The 22,076-nt window shown below is 33.3% G+C and overlaps 2 protein-coding genes across 2 annotated transcripts; both read left to right on the forward strand.

The window, feature by feature from the left end:
• The first annotated feature begins 6,523 nt into the window (after nucleotides 1–6,523).
• On the forward strand, nucleotides 6,524–9,565 carry LOC116114522 (probable protein kinase At2g41970). Its single transcript, XM_031400668.1, has 7 exons — nucleotides 6,524–6,643; nucleotides 7,187–7,440; nucleotides 7,525–7,651; nucleotides 7,742–8,015; nucleotides 8,278–8,410; nucleotides 8,501–8,587; nucleotides 9,326–9,565. Exons 1-7 carry the CDS (start codon nucleotides 6,547–6,549, stop codon nucleotides 9,437–9,439), a joined length of 1,086 nt encoding a protein of 361 aa, XP_031256528.1. The 5' UTR covers nucleotides 6,524–6,546; the 3' UTR covers nucleotides 9,440–9,565.
• A 4,755-nt stretch (nucleotides 9,566–14,320) lies between these two features.
• On the forward strand, nucleotides 14,321–16,247 carry LOC116114514. Its single transcript, XM_031400655.1, has 3 exons — nucleotides 14,321–14,827; nucleotides 15,464–15,832; nucleotides 15,933–16,247. Exons 1-3 carry the CDS (start codon nucleotides 14,708–14,710, stop codon nucleotides 16,233–16,235), a joined length of 792 nt encoding a protein of 263 aa, XP_031256515.1. The 5' UTR covers nucleotides 14,321–14,707; the 3' UTR covers nucleotides 16,236–16,247.
• The last annotated feature ends 5,829 nt before the right edge of the window (nucleotides 16,248–22,076 follow it).

Raw genomic sequence — 22,076 nt, forward strand, 5'->3', positions numbered from 1 at the left:
GGGCATTTGAAACCTAGGTTGTGCCGCAGTCATCACACGGCGAAACCCCTCACGCTCCACAAAATTAAACGGTAGCTCATCGATAATGATCTTTGGGCAATAGTTGTCTAATAAAATCTTGATCAATTTCCATGACAATAATGCAGATTGTGTAGAGGTGGCAACCTCACTTGAGAGGCCACGGGATGCTTGCTGAAAGAATAACGTCTTCTGTCTCCTATCCACCACATTCAAAGGATACTTTTTACACCTACTTAAGTGGTTACGTAGACAACTTGTACCACTTTTACTGGGCAAGCAAGAACATTCCACAAAGTACATGTTGCCGTCAAATCATCCTTATTCTCACACTCATTTTTTGTGAAGTGTCCCACATTTCAGATGTATTCTTCCTACTAATAGTCAATTTGCCACGTTTGGGACCTAAAGGGATGGGTGGTCTTGGTGTAGGTGCTTCAGTGTGATGTGAATGTCAAAAGTGGGTGTGTTGTTCTCACTAGTCGAAGATATCTACAATGGCATAAAAAAGGAAGATGCATTAACTATTTGTGGTTAATCAATGCCCAATAGTCTAAGGCACCATGCACTTATATTAGTTTAGAAGCGAAATCTTGTAACAATCAAAGAATATACCAAAATTGACATTGGAATTGGAATTGGAAATAACTAACTTTCAACATGTACACAAATTACCAATGTAATAAAGCTCATACCTTATTTAAATCAGCTACTTGGGACTTCCGCACTTGAATTCCTGAAACATTAATTATCACACAAAATCAATAAAAATAATGAACAAAATAAAATACAATTATACTAAAAAGAAGTAATTAAATTACCCAGGGGAGGACAACTTCTCGTTGACTCTTTCAGTCCTTCAATAGGATTGCACCGTTTCATTTTGAGAACTAGAATTCACAAAAAAATAACACATAAATAATCAATACTTAGGCAGCAACCACAAACTCAAACACCCAAAAGGCCTCTTATTCTTTATTACACAAAAGACCAGAAATTAAAGAAGTTTTGGCACCAGAGCCGTCCCTGATACAAGCATTGCCATCCTGAGTAATATTGTTACTGTCTTCTAAAACATAATTATTTTGATTACTGAGTAAATTAAAAAAAAACACATCAAAAGCTACCATACTGGCATACTGGGCCCAAAAGCACTTTAACTTAGAACTCATCAAAAGCTACTAAACTTATCACATAAGCACTTCCAAATATATAAATATAATACCTCTAAATGCATAAAAAATAAATCTGGAAACAGATGAATGGGATTTTCAATTTTTATATTACTTCAAAGTATATACATTATCATTCCACACTCATATAGACAGTAGACACAAAGGATAGCTCCCAGCCTCCCATCATCAATCCTCACCGGCTTTCCCTTGTGCCCACTGAAGATTCTGACTCTTCATTGAAAATTCGTCATCATCATCATCAACAATCACACCACCTTCATTGTTCAAGCTCATGTTACACTCACAGTAGTGGACTCCCGCTCACACTCTCATTGTTCTCTCTGAATCCATTTCTTTAACCCCTTTACACGATTTATTGCCACGATAAATTGATATAACTCTCTTGAAAACCTTCTTTAATCTTTGTTTCTTGGAATTTCCTTTAATACTATTTTGAGATAAGCCTTAATTGAGTTTTTTTCTTTTAAAAAAAAAATTAATATCAGCCTGCCTCATCCCGTCAATGGTCACCGACTCACCAACAATACAAAAAAAAAAGCCAAAGAAGAATTGCTCACCCACGGAGACAGACGATGACGTGGAGACTTGTGAAGGAAGAAGAATGGTGCCGCGACTGGCGACAGATCTGAGAACTGAGAGTGAGAGACTCCGGCGTGACCGCGTGACCGCGTGACCTCCGGCGTGAAACTGCAACTGAACGAGACCTCAGAGTTTGAGAGAGAGACTAACGGTTACTGGGGTCAGGTGACTGTCTGAGTACGGCGCGGCGCAGTGCGTCTGAGATCTAGTACTACCGTACTGGAGCAGTGAGCTGCCGTCTGCCGAGCTGGAGAGTAAGCTGCCGTCTGCCAAGCTGGAAGTAAAGCTGCCGTCTGCCGAGCTGAGAGTGGAGATTGGAGTAGACTCGTACTGGAGCAGTGGAGCTGCCGTCTGCCGACCTGGAGATGGAGAGTGAAGATTCAAGATTGGAGTAGACTCGACGACTCGTACTGGAGCAGTGGACTGCCTTCTGCCGAGCTGGAGAATAGAGACTGGAGTAGACTGACTGACTGAGTAGTGAGACTGATGAAGACTGAAGGTGAAGTCGTGAAGGTAGTGAAGTCTGAAGTGAGTGTCTGAGACAGTGAGACTGACTGACTGAGTGAGATCGTGAGACTGTGAAGTTGAGACTGTGAGTGTGAGAGTCTGAGAGACTGAGAGTGTAAAACAGTAAAAGCGTTTTAGGGTTTGAATTGCAAATGCCAAATGCAAATGCAAATAAAAAGTAAAATAACAATGCCATAATTTTTTAAACATTTCGGTTTATAAAACCGGTTTCAGGTAACCGGTTTTCTTTTTTAAAAAAATCGAAACCGAACCGAATATCCGGTTTTTTTAAATATCCGAACCGAAATCCAGAAAAAACCGAATTTTCGGTCCGGTTCGGTTTTCGGATTTTTTTTTTCACCCCTAACCACCACTATAAGCCCAAGTCATCCTATTAATTCCACTACTCACTCCAAGCCTTACACCCTTGTTTAACCCATTCTTCAATTCTTCCAAGGCCCAATTTTTCTCTTCTATCTTCTGGGCCAATTCAATTAACTGAATTATGGAAGTGGGCTGGCCCAATCTGACATCAGCCTTTATTTCTGGCCTGAGTTCATTCAAGAAAGCAGCCCACAGCAAGTCTTCCTTCTCATCTCTTAATGGCGAAGACAGAGCTTCAAATTTACGACGGTAGTCTTCCATGGACCCAATCTGCCGGATTCCCATCATTGCCTTATACGGACCACCCTCTTGGGATCCACCGAGCCGATGAAGAAGGGAGAGTTTAAACGTCAGCCAAGATGTGACTGGAGCGTGGATTTCCATCCATTGAAACCAGTTTATCACGTCTCCCTCCATACACACAGCCACCGTGTTCAGCCTTTCCTCCTCCACCAAGTGATGCACATTGAAGTATCGCTCGATTTTGAACAACCACCCTTAAGGATCCTCACTGACGAATATTGGCATCTAGATTTTCTGGCCAACATATTCTGGTCGACCTCGGCCAGATGTTGTGTTTTCGTCGTTCGTATTTGGGTTAGGGTCCCCATTCTCCTCCTCCGTGTTTGAAATAGTATTCACTGAAATTTCTGTCGAACCACCCGTTTCAGCTCTCTTAGCTTCTTCCTCATCTTGCGTCTAATCCAAGCTTGGATTTCCAACAAACAATCTCTCATCGTTCCCATGTCTTTCTCCACAACATGTAATCTGTTTTCCATTCTTGTTCCAACCATTCCCCAATCGTCACTATGCTCTGATACCACTTTGTTAGAACCATTCTTTTATCCCCACTTGCAAAAACCACTCATGCACTACAATTTCCAGAATTCACAGTCACCTCAACAACATGCAAGCACACTTAACCAAACATTCTGAAATACCTCTGTATTACTATTAATATTCAAGCAAGTACCAATACAATCCTCAACAAGAAACACCAAGTACAACAAAAAAATGAATAGTGAATGACAATAAGCAGATTAACCAAAGAACAAATTAAAGAAAAGAAATCACTAAGAATGACCAACTGGCTTCGAGGGCCAGTACCTCCCCAACTCAATTTCCTTTTACTTTTTCAATGCCACAAATATTCTCTGTCAACCTTTTTTACCCATAACTCTCACTCTAACATAATTATTCTAAACCCAGTCCAAGGATGCCACCTGTCCCATGCTCATTCAGCAGAAAAAGTGCCATTTTATCCTCTACTCCCTCTCTTATTCCTTCGACTGAAGACGTGCACCAAAGGGGTCTCATCACCATATCAAAGGAAACTTTAACATACAATTCTTTTCTAACACTTTTATGTGCTATTCAAGAAGTAGTAAAGGTTCAAGTAACTAGAACCAAACACTAAAGGTCATTTCTCTCATGGAACTAACATGACCAAGTGATATTCTAAATTTTGGCATAACAATATGCTTTCTTGAATACTAACATTTACACTTGGTTAAGCCCAACATAATCTTTCTACTTCAATTCTTGCCTTTCTCTATCTCTTTCTTCAATAGGGTTTAGCCAACTCATGCATGCATTTTCTCTTTGGATTTTCATCAAACACTTCATATGTACATGCAACTACCAAGTTGGCTACACTTTCACGTCTCTCTAAATCTACCAAAAATTTGAGCAAAAACTCACTAACTATAGCATCAAACCTGGCCGATTTCAACAAATCTCTACACTTCAAAATTTCAACACTAATTCTTCCATAACTTCACCAAATCACCATATACTCATACACTACTTCTCATGGCTGTAAATTACACATCATTCAATATAAAAAATCAGTCAACGATTCTCACATACAATCACATAAAAACATGCAAGAACCATTCTACACAAGTCTTGCTCAAATCAAGGCTGAAATTGGGGTTTACTTACCTTGAATGTGTGATATCAGCTCCTTTGCTAAAAGTCTCTTCCTCTTGAACCTAGATCATATAAAAATCATAAGAATTTAAAACTTTAAAGGTTAATCACACAACTTGTGCTAGAATCTTACATTTGGATGCTTTAGGATTGAAAATCTATAAAAATTCAAGCCAAATCCTATGAGTTCCCTTTGAAATTTAGTGAAGAAAATTGAGAGAAAATGGGGTGAGGGTGGCGTGTACAAGGGTTGAAATATGGCTAAGGTTTCTTCTAATGAAACCTTGTATCTAATATTATATCCATGTCTTCCCATTTTGCCCTTGCACTTTATATGAAATTTCATCTATATCCTTTAGTCAATTACCAAAATACCCTCATTTTTATTATCTTCTTCACATTATTTTGCTTCATTTCACTTCCCACTTTTTCAGCTAATTATGAGTGAAAAGACCATTTTACCCCTAATGAATTTTTAAGGAATTTTCTTCACATTTGTCTAAGGCCCCATATATATACACACCCCCTCTCACATGGAGCGATGTGGGACTTCACACACCCCCCCCAAATCGCGATCGTGCTAACAACGTGTTATAAATGACTTAACATGATATTGTCTGCTTGGCACTACAAGACCTCACGATTTTGTTTCTGGGCTTTAGGCTCAAAACGCGTCATATTGGGTTAAGGCCTATAGCCTTATATATACACGCGCCCCCTCTCACACAGAGCAATGTGAGACTTTACAACAATTCATTTATTAATATAGAAAAAAAAAATCATTGTTTTAGAATAAGACACGACTAAAATATGATAAATGTCACATTAGACTAGGATACTAGACCGATAATGTTGTATTGATTATAAGAAAATAATACAGTTACCGAAGAATGCGCACCGAATTCACGCACCGAATGACATGGTGCCATCCTGACCATCGATTAATTATGAATTTCTTTTTTTAAGAAAACAGGATGGCGTCACGTCATTCAGTGTGCATTCTTCGGTAACTGTAGCATTGCTCTTGATTATATTGGGCTCGGATAATGTTTACCCAAGGTGACTCAACACTTCTCTATCAATCAATTTGATAGTGTTATTAAGTCGTTAACATTGCATGATTCATGATCAAACGGTTGACATTTAAACCAACCCACAAAATCCCATGATGATCATGCAAAATCTAGACTATTGGATCAACGTTTCTTTATATAAATAAAAATTAAAATAGCTAGATAGTACTTAGAACGTGGAAACGTGAGAGCACGAAGAAGTAGGTTTGGTGTTAGTTTTATTGGTTAAACTGAGGAATCCGAGTTTCCCGCGAAACAGAAAAAAACATTTTGTTGCCAAAAACACAAGAGCCATTAGAGGAGGACACAACAAAAAAATAATTTCTTCTCGTCTTCTTCTTCCTCCAATTGCATCACAGGCTTAATTTTGAGGTACATTTTGTTTATCTCTTTTGAATCTATCAGTATCTCTTTATGTATGTATGCACGTATGTATGTATATATGGATCTTCATTTTTTTTATAATGTTTCGTTTATTTTTCTCGTCGAAAATATAGAAAAAATGGATAAGTATTTTAGTTTTTCTTTTTCTCGAAGAAAGACAAAATTTTGATTATATCGAAAAAAAACCCAGTTTCTTCTTTTTATCGAAGAAAGACAAAATTTTGATTGTATTAACTATATTAAAAAAGGAAATGTGTGTGTTCTTGATTTTCGTTTTTTCTTTTTGTTGGTTGGTTTTTGCGGTATTCTTTTAATTTGTTATATGTTAACTTGAATTTGGCATGGATGATTTACAGGAATTACAGAGGGAAAATACTGGTTGCTAATTTTAAACAAAAAAATAAAATAAAAAAAAGTTCAAGAGGGTAAATTTTACATGGGATTTTGACATTGCTGCACCAACAACTTGAATTATGTTCTGCTGTCAAGGTGCAGAGGAGGAGCAACAAGGCCCCCCTGCTAGGCCTAGCCAAAACACAGCCCCACCTAAAGGCAACCCCAATGCTGGTGGTAATTATTTCCAAACTTCTTTCAATTTTTTTCTTTTTTCATTTTACGTCGAAAATTCTTCGATAGTCAACGATATTATGATACATTCGAACGAGCACCAGAATGAACAGCTATTGAAAAAACTACTTTATTCTCTTATAATATTGTTCGCAATAATTAGTATTCATATTGTGGTATTCAATAACATTCAATATTGTAATTTGTTTAGACTATTTAGTCTTAAAAAATTCTACGATACTTGATGATATGAATAGTAGGATACATTCGGACGAGTATGAGAATGAACAGTTAATGAGAAAACTTCTTTATCCTTATCTAATAGTTTCTGCGGCAATTAGTACTGATATGCTGTTATTTGTTACTATAATGTTGGTATATGTACGTTAACTTTAGAGCAGGAATTTATCATTTTGGTGAATGCCAATTGAAGATATGTTTGATTGGATTTGGCAACTGCAATATCAGTTTTTGAATGTACTGAAAATGTGGAAAATTTTGAAAGTATAAACATTTTCTGTGAATTGTTGCCAATGTGTTTGATAGGTGGCCAAAGAGGAGAGCCAAGGAGTTCCAATATGGTGAAAACTGGAGCTCCTCAAAAGGTGTTGCCTATTGAAATTCCATCTGTTCCATTGGATGAGTTAAATAGGCACACTAGCAATTTTGGTACCAAGGCTTTGATTGGTGAAGGATCTTATGGCCGAGTGTTCTATGCCAAGTTAAATAGTGGCCCTGCAGCAATAAAGAAGCTAGATACCAGTTCCTCGGAAGAACCAGATTCGGATTTTGCATCACAAGTAAGATTTCGTGACATTGTTCTCAGCATAATGAATCTATTTGACACTTGATTTTGATGCAGTTTGTTCTCATTGATCATGTAGTTGTCAATAGTTTCAAGGCTTAAACATGACCACTTTGTGGAGTTGCTGGGGTATTGTATGGAGGCGAATAACCGCATATTGGTATATGAATTTGCGACAATGGGGTCTTTACATGATGTATTACATGGTATGCTTGGCTAAATCGTTGAATTCATTGCACTTTCTTTCTTGTTTGATTGTTCATTTGGTTCACTTGAAGAGTAATTTTGTGATGCAGGGAGAAAGGGTGTACAAGGGGCTGAACCTGGTCCAGTTCTAACCTGGAACCAGAGAGTTAAAGTTGCATTTGGTGCAGCGAAAGGCCTAGAGTATCTGCATGAAAAGATTCAACCTTCCATAGTTCATCGCGATGTTAGATCGAGCAATGTCTTACTTTTTGATGATTTTAAGGCTAAAATCGCTGATTTTAACTTGACGAATCAGTCATCTGACACTGCAGCTCGACTGCATTCGACTAGAGTTTTGGGCACCTTTGGCTACCATGCTCCTGAGTAAGCTTCATTTTTCCTTGTCTACTAACTAATTTACCAAGTTATTCAACTTTTCCATACTGCATGATGTAATGGACAGTAAGGAATGTAGATTCTCCAAATGGAACAAACATCGGATTGGTTTGGTTATTGGTAAAATCCATTCGATTCAAAATGATGAATACCCCTATTTACGTGGTGAATTATGAGCTTCTGTTTTCTTGACGTATGATTTAGCATTATTCTCCTTTTGGTTTCTGAAAATTCTAGCAATCTGTAACAGGTATGCCATGACAGGACAGATAACGCAGAAAAGCGATGTTTATAGTTTCGGAGTTGTTCTTTTAGAGCTATTGACAGGAAGAAAGCCAGTAGATCATACAATGCCAAAAGGACAACAAAGTCTTGTTACTTGGGTGTGTTTTCTTAGCTGCATTTTTTATTTCTTTGCATTCATTGTGTAATTATCTTCATTTATGCCTCTAATTCATACTTTAAATCTGCAGGCTACTCCAAGATTGAGTGAAGACAAGGTGAAGCAATGTGTTGATCCTAAGCTAAATAGCGATTACCCGCCAAAGGCGATTGCCAAGGTTATTATCTCTTCTAATTAAACTAGATATTTCATATTCAGTTCTTTAGGATCTTAAGTTTTCAAGTCAAATGGTTGGTTAACATAATATCAAAATAAAATTATACATCGTAAAACTGGATTGAGTCTCATTTCCCATGTATAATAAATAAGTTGAAGTAAGCAAACTTTGAAGAAGCCCTTTACCCCAAGATTGGTTGATTGGTCATCTTGGCATGTTTCGGGAAGGAAGGATTAATAACCCCCGAAGAGAAATCCATTGATTCTCTTCTAATTGGTTGTATACTATGTAATACCCCTTCCTTCCCAAGCGATGTGGGATGTCTTAATCTCCCTCCCTTAGGATCCATCTTCCTCGCTGCGATCCCTCTTGGGTCAGGCGAGATCTCTTGATTATCCGTACACTTCTTGTTGGGATTGACTCTAATACCAATTGTAACACCCCCTCCTTCCCAAGTGATGTGAGATGTCTTATACTAGGTGCAATGACTTACTTTACAGCAAAAGTGAAAACAAATTCCAAAACACATTGTTAGAAAATTCTATCACACCACGTGATGCGATATAACAAACCAATAAAAGAGCAAGTATATTCCACTCGCTCTGATATGACATCCTCTCATTGACGGCATCATGTTGTATGAAAATACTTTCTGTTGTTAAAATGACACTTAGATGCAATTTTGTTGCCAATTTTGAGCCCTTTTTTGACATTGGTTGGCTTTTGTGAATGGCTCAGCTTGCAGCAGTTGCAGCACTGTGTGTTCAATATGAAGCAGATTTTAGGCCAAACATGACAATTGTTGTGAAAGCTCTTCAGCCTCTTCTAAACTCAAAACCAGCAGGACCATAAATTTGATCTTATTTTACTCATGTAATCAATCTGTAACTTTCAGGTTTTGTAATCAGAATTCACATCTATTTCTACAGTCCAGGCTTTGTGATCATTCTTCTGATGTTGTTAGCATAAACATTATTAGACAAGGACTAATTCTTGGTTGTTGAATTTTTTGTGATATTTTTAGTCTTTTGCTTGTGTGTTATCAATCTTTTCAACTCTCCAAATCTTTGTATAGACTGATAACTTCCTTTTTTTTTTTTTTTTTTTTTTTTTTTTTTTTTTTTTCTATTTTTTTTTTTTGTAATTTTGTGAAAGGAATATATAAGGTGTCAATGAGTCAAATTGTCTTAAACGTAATTTTGTCTAAACGACGGTCATTGCATCTGCCTTTATGAGAGTTCACTAAGTTTCAACAACCCCACCAATTTTTGGAATTGATAGGTTGTTTTGGTGTTATTAGACACATTTTGGTTGGTTTTTTTTTTGCGATATTATACTTGTGTGTTATTAATCTTTCAGCTCTCTAAATCCTTGTACAGATTTTTTTTTTTTTTTTTTATATTTAACTTGTGAAAGAAATTAGGAGGTGTTTGTCTAAGCTTATAAACTGATCAAACGTAATGGAGAAAGAGAGAGACTTGGACTTAGGAGAGTACTCTTCACATTTTACACTGTTTTGATACTAATATGGACCATATGATCCAATAATATATATGAGGGGCTTATTTTATTTACTCTTATTTAACTGTTGTTGAAAAGTATTGATGCTACGCTAATAGGAACTAGGAAGGAAGTTGGTTGAATCAAAATCCGAAATACTTATTTAATGTGTTTTTTTATGTCACAAGGGCATGTAAAAATTTTCAATAACCGTTAATGCATTTCATTAGGGGTGAGCAAGAAATCCGAGTAGAACCAGAATCGACGGGTACCTGGGGTTTCTGTTCCAATTCTTACCCAAAACCGGCATGGAAAGGGTCAGTTTTGGTTCCAAATTTGGTGGAACTGGCACTATGTAGTTTTGGTTCCAGTTCCACCACTTCAGGAACTAAAACCGAAACCGAAATCGAGGTTCAGGTACCCAGGTGGAGTTGATGGGTACTTGGAGTGTATTTATAATTTTTGTAAATTATTAGAGGTGTATTTGTAATTTTAAGGGTATATTTGTCATCTTTGTGAATATGAGGGAGGTATTCGTAATTTTTCATAGTACCTAGAACATAATCGAAGCCTTTTTTCAGGTTTCGATTCCAATTCCAACTATTGAGAAACTAGAATCGATCGGTTCTGATTCCGATTCCTTGAAGAAAGGGCAGATATTTGGACCAGATCACTCCTACATTTCATATTAAGCGATTTAACCAGGAATTAATAAATGAGTAAACCCTTATATGAGGGATAACATTACCCTTATATTATGATTGATGTTAAATCTAGATTATGTCGAATTAGACTTGGTTGTAAAAGGGTTATCTGAACTAGCAATTTAAAATGTACACATTATATATGTTACTCTAGAGTACCGAAAGAGTTAAATGCCACATGTATTTCACGTTATATAGTCGAATCTAAAATGATTTATACATTAAAGATTTCATAACATACGTACTTGAGAATTATTATTATTATTATTATGATATATTTTTATTTCATCGATATATAGATAATATAATCCCACCTAAAACATCTTAGATTATTTTACAGGAAAAAAAAAAACTTTGAATATTTTATGACAAAATGAAATTATATAGTAATAATGTCTATATTGAAATTCTATTAGACATTTTTACACAAAATGACAACATCATATATCTATCATCAAACGAGACAATTTAAATTGGATGTATTAGAAATTTTCTATGGCTTTATCTTTAAATGAGAATCTAATTAGAAACGTGTTCATCTTAATTTCTCAAATTAATCTTTAGGTATTTTAAGTAATTTTCAAACAAAATTACACTTATATGTTTAACCTTAAACACAATACATTAAAAAATGTCTGACATCACCTAATATTGCTTAAATATTGGGATTTTTTGGGCACAGTCGTCTTTAACCTCCAACCCCAACTCATTTGATTACGTTTGACATCACCTGAATATCAAGATTCGAGCATCATAATAAAAGCCAAATATTATCCGACGTCGTCGGGATATTAGGATTCAGGCATTATTGTCTTCAACCTCTAGCCTCAAATCGCCGACACATGCAATATAAATATCTTTAATTGAATGTTAAATGTATGATACTTGAATTATTTGATGTTGACGTGTGTAGAGAGTTGATAAAGGAAAAAACTTGTGTTTGGATAGATGAATAAGAGATAAAGAAATTGAGTTTCATATATAAGGGTAAAATCGTCCATAAAATAAAAAGACGGTTATAGCATATAAAACTTTTCAAAATAAACTATTTTTCAATTTGAAAATATTTTGCCCTAAAATAAATTGATAAATTTATATAATAAGATTTTCTCAAAGTATAGGAATGATAAGATTTATCAAAATTCTATCAATTTTATGAATTATTTTTCAAAAAAGAGTTGGAAAATATATATTCACTAAATAAGACATTTTTTCGTTCCGTTGAGACACGTGTCAACATATGATAGGACTTGAAAAATTTGGTATCTTCTAGCAACAGTAACGCCGTACGGGTACATGAACTTCAGGGGCAATTTCGTAATTAATGGGCACACATTCACTGACTAAATAGACATTATGTCCTCACTATTTCACATTTTTTTGTCATAATAAATAAATAAAAATAGATCCTCATTATTTTTAATGGTGACAAATCCTTTATTATTAATAAATGTTCACCTCAAATTTTCTCCCCATTGTGTACAATAAAATAAAAAAACTCGAAAAAAGGCCCGATAACAAAACATGAATTTCGAATGAGTCGTAAACTAAAATATTTTAAGTTAGAAATAGAATATGTCATGTTATAAAAAAAACGTTAGAGAATAACGTTACTCATAATAGGTAATATTACTCGTTCAAATTGTTTATATAATTATCGGTTTGTAAGTAGATGTTAATAAGATTTATTTAAAGAATTGTGTATGTTTAATATAGACTGAAAATTTACAATTCAATAGAATTATTTCCTTGTAATTGCTCAAATTTTATTTTATTTTAAAAAAAAAAAAACTACCTAATATTTCCAATATTGTTTCAAGAATATTCTTAGAGTTAGTTAGAAAATCTCCCTTATAAGGAAGGTCATTTATATTTTAAAAATATATAAGTCTATGTTTTTATATTGACACTATAATATAATGAAGGTCAATAATACCATTTTAAATATTTCAATTTATTATTTTCATTGAATTTGATACACAAAAGAATATATGAATAAATTTTCCATAATTTTTATTGATTTTCTTTAAATTTTTTTCTAAAATGTAAATAAATATTTATAATTTTCTCGTGAGAGCTGTTGAAGTTGTCGACTATTTCAACAATAAAGGCTCATGCATACGCATTCGAGGGTCTAAAGTAAATCGCGTGTATTATTCTTTTTCTTTACTAGTTTGATATTTGTGTATTTACTTGTTTGATTTCACGTTACTTTATATTGTTTCAAGAGTAAACCACATGCTCATAAAGGCTCATTAACGAACGTTTTTAAAACTCATATTTAAACCTTTTTTTAAAACCTCTTAAAATTAAATTGTATAAAATTTTCAATAAACCACATTGTAAGATAGAGCATCAACAAAAACTCAAATTAAAAAACGTCACTTGTTCCTTAATAATCTTTAATATTTTGAGTACAATTTCATCAACATTATTTATAAGTTTTTTATTTTTAATTAAATTAATATGGTAAATTGTAATATTTGATTTAATTTTTTTATTTATTAATTAATAGTTATAAATTTATTGCAATACAATGGTGAAAAGGTTTACCTAAGGCTAATCTCTTTTGTTCAATGAATTACTCAATATCTCAACAACTAATATCCTAATTTATCTAAAAAATAGTATATAATACATAAAAGTTTGACGTGCGGATATTCTAAAATTTTAAGTTATCATGTCTTCGTCTACATGTTAAAAATTTCAAGACATCCGTATATGAAAATTACTATACATAAATTAACACTATACATTGAATTTTTATCCCAAGTTTAATCTCAAATAATATTTATTATTATATAGTGTCGACACGTAAATATGACATTAAAATGATATGGAACAATGACGTGTAAATAGTGGATTTATATGAAACTTATATGGTAGTATTATGTAAGATGTAATTACCATATAAGATTACACATTACTGAGCAAATTAAAAATTTAAATTGAACTTGGGATTCACAGTAAGAAAATGATATGACATGTAATATGATATTATTAAATGATAAATTCATATGATAAACAATATAATGATAGTTATGATAATTATTTGGAGTAATGTGGTATGTTTGACGACTAATAAGACAATGCTAAACTTGATATGATATTTTGTGAAAGTTAGTTTGTAAAACGTCTCGAAACATTGAAACTTTGGACTTGTACATTTAGACATGTTTAATCGTGAGACAAATTAAAAATCGTCATAAGATAAAATAATATAACTTGATATTAATATACAATTTACGATAAGATATATGATGTTATATGAGATCTTATGGTATGCTCGAACACTAATACGATAGTACTAAACTTGATATGATATTTCGTGAGGGTCGGTTTTTCACGTCTTCTACATTTATGAGATAAATAAAAGTTGTCACGAGATAAAATGGATTTGAATGTGTTGTATTACTCATATTTTTTAACGGTGACAGTTAAAATTGTGATATTAAAAAAAATATAAAAAGAGAAAATAAAAATAAAAATTACATGAATATTTCTCCATTATAACCATTACAATTTTCCAAGCCCCTCTCTCTTTTCTCATTGTCTCTCTCTCCCTACAAATATAAACGCAGCTCCAAATCTCATCATCATTATCACACAAACCAAACAAAAACCTCTCAAAGACTTGACCCTTTTCTCCATTTCCAATCTCTTGCTTATTTGTCCGTACAATCCAGTTAGATTCGACCCATTTCGATCCAAAATCGATCTTCAATTTCGTTGGCATGGGTTCGATTCAATTTTGCGTTTTATTTGACCCCATTTTGTGAAATTTTCACGGGAACGTTGCGGTTGAGATCGATGTTTGATCGTAATATTGTTGCAACCAGAAGGGCATGAATGGAATTAAAAAAATTGGTGAATGAATTGAATTTTATGAGTTTAATTTGACTAACAAGAAAAAAATATGCCAGGATTAGCGCAGGCGCAGAGAAACAATGAGCAATTTAGTAATGCTTACTCGGTTTCGGCTAATGGTTTCTGGTCGAAACACAGCGATGATGTTGGGTACAATCAGTTGCAGAAGGTACTAGAGTTTTTTGTTTTTTTAATATTTTTTGTGATTGGGTCTGTGTTTATTGAATGAAAAGTGAATTGGATCAGTGTTTTCAAATGGGTTTTGCTTGAATTGAAATGGGTCGATTGAATTTTGATTGGATCTTGAGGCGGAATTTATTTATTCAGGGGTTTTGGTTTGATGGAACTTTGAGTATTTTATTTATTAGATCCAATTACAGTGTAGTTTAGTGTATTATTGTGTTCTATGTGATATATCATGGCAATAGACGATTGAGAACTTGTAACTGTTTGGTATATAATGATATTGGGTAAGTAGGTTGATAATAGCAATATCATTGGCCATTTTCGTGAGTATTCGTTGAATTAGATTGCATTTTCGTGTAATTTTTTCTAGTGAAGGTAATGGCATTTCATGTGACTAATAATTCTAATTGTGAAATTTGATGCAGTTTTTTTGAAAAATTGATTTAAAATGGTTTCTAGTTGTTTATATCATTTAGTGCATCAATTAGGCCAGGCTTATCGAGTATTGGTTGATGATTTTAGAATTTGTATTGGTATTTACATGTTTTGAATATATTTGGGCTTCTGGTTTTGTACAACTTGTGAAATGAAAGCCGCTAATTTGGTGATATGTACTTAGTTCTGGAGTGACCTTTCACTGCAAGCACGGCAGGAGCTCCTTAGGATTGATAAGCAGACCCTCTTTGAGCAAGCTCGAAAGAACATGTATTGTTCTAGATGCAATGGACTACTGCTTGAAGGTTTTCTGCAGATTGTTATGTATGGAAAGTCTATGCTGCAGGATGGAACAGTTGCACAGCTTCCTAGCAACAGAACTGTAGCCTCAAAAAATCAAAATGACGGTGGATCAATTATGACAAATGGGTGCCAAAATGACATTCAAGATCCGTCAGTCCATCCCTGGGGTGGTCTAACCACAACGCGTGATGGATCATTAACACTCCTGGACTGCTATTTGTGTTCAAAGTCTCTCAAAGGACTGCAAAATGTTAGTTCTAATAAGTTTTGTCATGCAAAATTTCTTCTGCGTGCAGGTAATTTGCATCTATGCATGTGGTTGGTGTTGCTGATGTTTTTTATCTAATTAGGTCTTCGACAGTGCACGTGCAAGGGAACGGGAGCGGGAATTGCTTTATCCTGATGCCTGTGGTGGGGGAGGTCGGGGTTGGATAAGTCAAGGAATGGCAAGTTTTGGTAGGGCACATGGAACAAGAGAAACATGTGCATTGCATACTGCCAGGCTTTCTTGTGACACATTAGTGGATTTCTGGTCTGCTCTTGGGGAAGAAACTCGGCAATCTCTTTTAAGGATGAAGGAAGAGGATTTTATTGAGAGGCTAATGTACAGGTGTGTTTTAGCTACTTGTTTGTTTCTAATATTTAGTATTTGATTTAAAATTCAGTGGAAGACTGGTATGAGAACTGATTGGTAGTTGAAACTATCTTTTTTCTTGGAGTTCTGAGATAAAAGCTTATGGTGGAAACTGTTATAATGGTCAAGCTGATGAAGAAGACATCATAAACTTATTTGTCCGCATAAAGTAAATCAATTTTTTGTTATCCTTCCTCAGAAGGCTTAGATACTTTGCCGTGCTATTTTCTTTAAAAATTTTGCACTTCATTGTTACAAGCTTGCAACATCAATTTATTCCGTGAGTACCTAATGTTCGTAGCTTCAAATATATGGCTGAACTGGATGGACAACCCTTTTAAGGCCAACATTATGAGTTAGGCATACAGTGAGAGAGTGATTAACTGCGTGCTTCAGATTGGATGAAATGGATGCCATATTGTGCTATTATGGGAAATTTTGTTTGACATGATTTGTTGACTCTGGTGGATAATTGCAATTTTGTAAATTCCAAAGGGAGAATACCAATTTTGTCAAAACAAAAGCTGCATCATGCAAGCATCCTAAAATGCTAAAATGTCTGTTTGTCAAGGGAATATTTATTCTCAATCATCTAGACAGACTCCATCTTTTATGACTCTTTTGACCTTTAATTTGGCTTATTCCAAAGCTTGGTGATGAATTATCACTTTGGATCATCTGCAATAGAGCTCAACTGATATCCATGAAGTTTACTATGTGGCAGATAGCTTTTATACAACTTTACAAAGAAAATTAACCATAGTACTTTGGATTTACGCTTATCAAGTATTTTTAGAAAGAAACTGCTGGCATTTTAAAAAATCACGGATTGCCTCTATGTAGGCTTTTAAGGAAACATGATTTAGTAGATGACAAGAGACAGCAGGTTAGATGACCACTACTTTATTCCAAAGGCGAATGGCTTGATAAACATGAAGGTTCTCTCAATGTTGAATTTGATTTGATATTACAGTTTTGCTACTGTCAGTATCATCAGTTAATTTGGATTCTCTTGCTTTTCATCTCTGAGTTAGTAACTTTTATGTCCCTTTTCTCCGAATGTAGCTAAATGTAGGACCAATTGATATATTTTTAATCTGAATTTCCAATATATTCTATGATTCAATCTATGTGCGTTGGGAAAATGAACTTTGAAAGGTCAATGAAGTTAGTGTTTCTTTAGTCTTTCACGATGGCTTCTTGTAATTTTGAAAATCTAAGGATTGTGAGGGAACAATGGGAAGACTAAAAGTTTGAGATTGTTGACATGCAGAATGTTTTATGGAAAATTAGATCAAATTGGTGGATAAAGTAGGCCCTAATTTCTAAAATCTTCCAAATAAAGATGACAATGTGCATCAATTTTTTTTTAATATATAAGTTGTACACAATATTCGGTTTTGCTCATCCATTTAGCCCACTTTTATCAATTGCCAAAATCAATTTTTCTGGTTGATTTTATTTAACTATAGTTGATTTTCCATAATTTCCAATATGCTGATGGGCCAAAATGCTGTGTATTAAGAAATTACACTGTTATGAAGAATAGTATTGTAACTCTAGGTATAGAGACAAAGGAGTGGCATCACAGGCATAATTAGAGTTTATATGAAACCATCTCCGAAAATGTGTGACTAGCACCAAAGATGATATTTATTCTAACAGAGATATGATGTACAGAAGAAAACATTGTTGAGGAGTGTATATTGAATTGAGGCTTTAAAGGGAGAGATCTGGGCAAAGAGAGACGTCAAGAGAGATGGAAACTTGCAATCTTAAGTGCTATTAGAATATATGACATAATAGACCTTAGTTGCTGAAGGTTTACCACAACCTTCTTCATTCACATGACAATATTTATAATCTAAAAATCTACTGATTGCATTATTTGTTTCTTCTCATTGATTGGACCCTCCTTTTCAATTTATCTGCTGCAATGCCACCATTGAGCCCTCTTTTTCAAGTTGACCAAATGCCACTATGTCTTTTTATTAAATCCTTTATTATAATAAATGTTCACCTCAAATTTTCTCCCCATTGTGTACAATAAAATAAAAAAACTCGAAAAAAGCCCGATAAAAACAAACATGAATTTCGAATGAGTCGTAAACTAAAATTTTAAGTTAGAAATAGAATATGTCATGTTATAAAAAAAACGTTAGAGAATAACTTACTCATAATAGGTAATATTACTCTTCAAATTGTTTATATAATTATCGGTTTGTAGTAGATGTTAATAAGATTTATTTAAAGAATTGTGTATGTTTAATATAGACCGAAAATTTACAATTCAATAGATATTTTCCTTGTAATTGCTCAATTTTTTTTTTTAAAAAAAAAACTACCTAATATTTCCAATATGTTTTCAAGAATATTCTTAAGTTAGTTAGAAAATCTCCCTTATAGGAAGGTCATTTATATTTTAAAAATATATAGTCATGTTTTTATATTGACACTATAATATAATGAAGGCAATATACCATTTTAAATATTTCAATTATTATTTCATTGAATTGATACACAAAAAAATTAGAATAATTTTCCATAATTTTTTTTGATTTTCTTTAAATTTTTTTCTAAAATGTAAATAATATTTATAATTTTCTCGTGAGAGTGTTGAATTGTCGACTATTTCAACAATAAAGGCCATGCATACGCATTCGAGGGTCTAAAGTAAATCGCGTGTATTATTCTTTCTTTCCTAGTTTGATATTTGTGTATTTACTTGTTTGATTTCACGTTATTTATATTGTTTCAAGAGTAAACCACATGCTCATAAAGCTCATTAACGAACGTTTTTAAAACTCATATTTAAACTTTTTTTAAAACCTCTTAAAATTAAATTGTATAAAATTTTCAATAAACCACATTGTAAGATAGAGCATCAACAAAAACTCAAATTAAAAACGTCACTTGTTCCTTAATAATCTTTAATATTTGAGTACAATTTCATCAACATTATTTATAAGTTTTTTATTTTTAATTAATTAATATGGTAAATTGTAATATTTTGATTTATTTTTTTTATTTATAATTAATAGTTATAAATTTATTGCAATACAATGGTGAAAAGTTTTACCTAAGGCTAACTCTTTTGTTCAATGAATTACTCAATATCTCAACAACTAATATCCTAATTATCTAAAAAATAGTAATAATACATAAAGTTTACGTGCGGTATTCTAAATTTTAGTTATCATGTCTTCGTCTACATGTTAAAATTTCAAGACATCCGTATATGAAAATTACTATACATAAATTAACACTATACTTGAATTTTTATCCCAGTTTAATCTCAAATAATATTTATCTATATATAGTGTCGACACGTAAATATGACATTAAAATGATATGAACAATGACGTGTAAATAGTGGATTTATATGAAACTTATATGGTAGTATTATGTAAGATGTAATTACCATACAGATTACACATTACTCACAATTAAATTTTAAATTGAACTTGGGATTCACAGTAAGAAAATGTATGACATGTAGTATTAAATGATAACATATAATAGCATGTGGTATGTTCGACGACTAATGCGACAATGCTAAACTTGATATGATATTTTGTGAGAGTGGTTTGTAAAACGTCTCGAAACTTTGAAACTCTACTTGTACATTTAGACTTGTTTAGTCATGGACAAATTAAAAATCGCCTGAATAATAATATAATTGAATTAATATACAATTTAGATAGGTATATAATGTTTATAGATATTTGGTATGCTCGACAGTAATACAGTATACTAAACTTGATATGATATTTCTGAGGGTCGGTTTTTACATCTTATACATTTATTATTCATCTGAGATAAATAAAAAGTTGTCACGATATAAATGAGATTAGATTTTTTGTATTGTTGTATTACTCATATTTTTTAACGGTGACAGTTAAAATTGTGATAGTAAAAATATAAAAAAGAAAATAAAAATAAAAATTACATGAATATTTCTCCATTATAACCATTCAATTTTCCAAGCCCCTCTCTCTTTTCTCATTGTCTCTCTCTCCCTACAATATAAACGCAGCTCCAAATCTCATCATCATTATCACACAAACCAAACAAAACCTCTCAAAGACTTGACCCTTTTCTCCATTCCCAATCTCTTGCTTATTTGTCCGTACAATCCAGTTAGATTCGACCCATTTCGATCCAAAATCGATCTTCAATTTCGTTGGCATGGGTTCGATTCAATTTTGCGTTTTATTTGACCCCATTTTGAAATTTCACGGAACGCTGCGGTTGAGATCGATGTTTTGATCGTAATATTGTATCAACGAGAAGGGCATGAATGGAATTAAAAAAATTGGTGAATGATGAATTTTATGATTTAATTTGACTAATCAGAAATTAGCCAGGATTAGCGCAGGCGCAGAGAACAATGAGCAATTTAGTAATGCTTACTCGGTTTCGGCTAATTTTTCTGGTCGAAACACAGCGGATGTTGGTCCAATCAGTTGCAGAAGGTCTAGAGTTTTTTTGTTTTTTTAATATTTTTTGTGATTGGGTCTGTGTTTATTGAAGAAAAGTGAATTGGATCAGTGTTTTCAAATGGGTTTTGCTTGAATTGAATGGGTCGATTGAATTTTGATTGGATCTTGAGGTGGAATTTATTTATTCAGGGTTTTTGGTTTGATGGAACTTTGAGTATTTTATTTATTAGATCAATTACAGTGTAGTTTAGTGTATTATTGTGTTCTATGTCATATAGCATGGCAATAGACGATTGAGAACTTGTAACTGTTTGGTATATAATGATATTGGGTAAGTAGGTTGATAATAGCAATATCTTGGCCATTTTCGTGAGTATTCGTTGAATTAGATTGCATTTTCGTGTAATTTTTTCTAGTGAAGGTAATGGAATTTCATGTGACTAATAATTCTAATTGTGAAATTTGATGCAGTTTTTTTGAAAAATTGATTTAAAATGGTTTCTAGTTGTTTATATCATTTAGTGCATCAATTAGGCCAGGCTTATCGAGTATTGGTTGATGATTTTAGAATTTGTATTGGTATTTACTGTTTTGAATATATTTGGGCTTCTGGTTTTGTACAACTTGTGAAATGAAAGCCGCTAATTTGGTGTATGTACTTAGTTCTGGAGTGACCTTTCACCGCAAGCACGGCAGGAGCTCCTTAGGATTGATAAGCAACCCTCTTGAGAAGCTCGAAAGAACATGTATTGTTCTAGATGCAATGGACTACTGCTTGAAGGTTTTCTGCAGATTATATGTATGGAAAGTCTATGCTGCAGGATGGAACAGTTGCACAGCTTCCTACAACAGAACTGCGCCTCAAAAAATCAAAATGACAGTGGATCAATTATGACAAATGGATATTGAAATTCTATTAGACATTTTTACACAAAATGACAACATCATATATCTATCATCAAACGAGACAATTTAAATTGGATGTATTAGAAATTTTCTATGGCTTTATCTTTCAATAAGAATCTAATTAGAAACGTGTTCATCTTAATTTCTCAAATTAATCTTTAGGTATTTTAAGTAATTTTCAAACAAAATTACACTTATATGTTTAACTTTAAACATAATACATTCAAAAATGTCCGACATCACCTGATATTGCTTAAATATTGGGATTTTTCGGGCACAGTCGTCTTTAACCTCCAACCCCAACTCATTTGATTACGATTAACATCACCTGAATATCAAGATTCAAGCTTCATAATGGAAGCCAAATATTATCCGACGTCGTTGGGATATTAGGATTCAGGCATTATTATCTTCAACCTCTAGCCTCAAATCGCCGACACGTGCAATATAAATATCTTTAATTGAATGTTAAATGTATGATACTTGAATTATTTGATGTTGACATGTGTAGA

Source organism: Pistacia vera, unplaced genomic scaffold, assembly GCF_008641045.1.
Source record: "Pistacia vera cultivar Batoury unplaced genomic scaffold, PisVer_v2 Contig712, whole genome shotgun sequence".
NCBI classification, from domain to species: domain Eukaryota; kingdom Viridiplantae; phylum Streptophyta; class Magnoliopsida; order Sapindales; family Anacardiaceae; genus Pistacia; species Pistacia vera.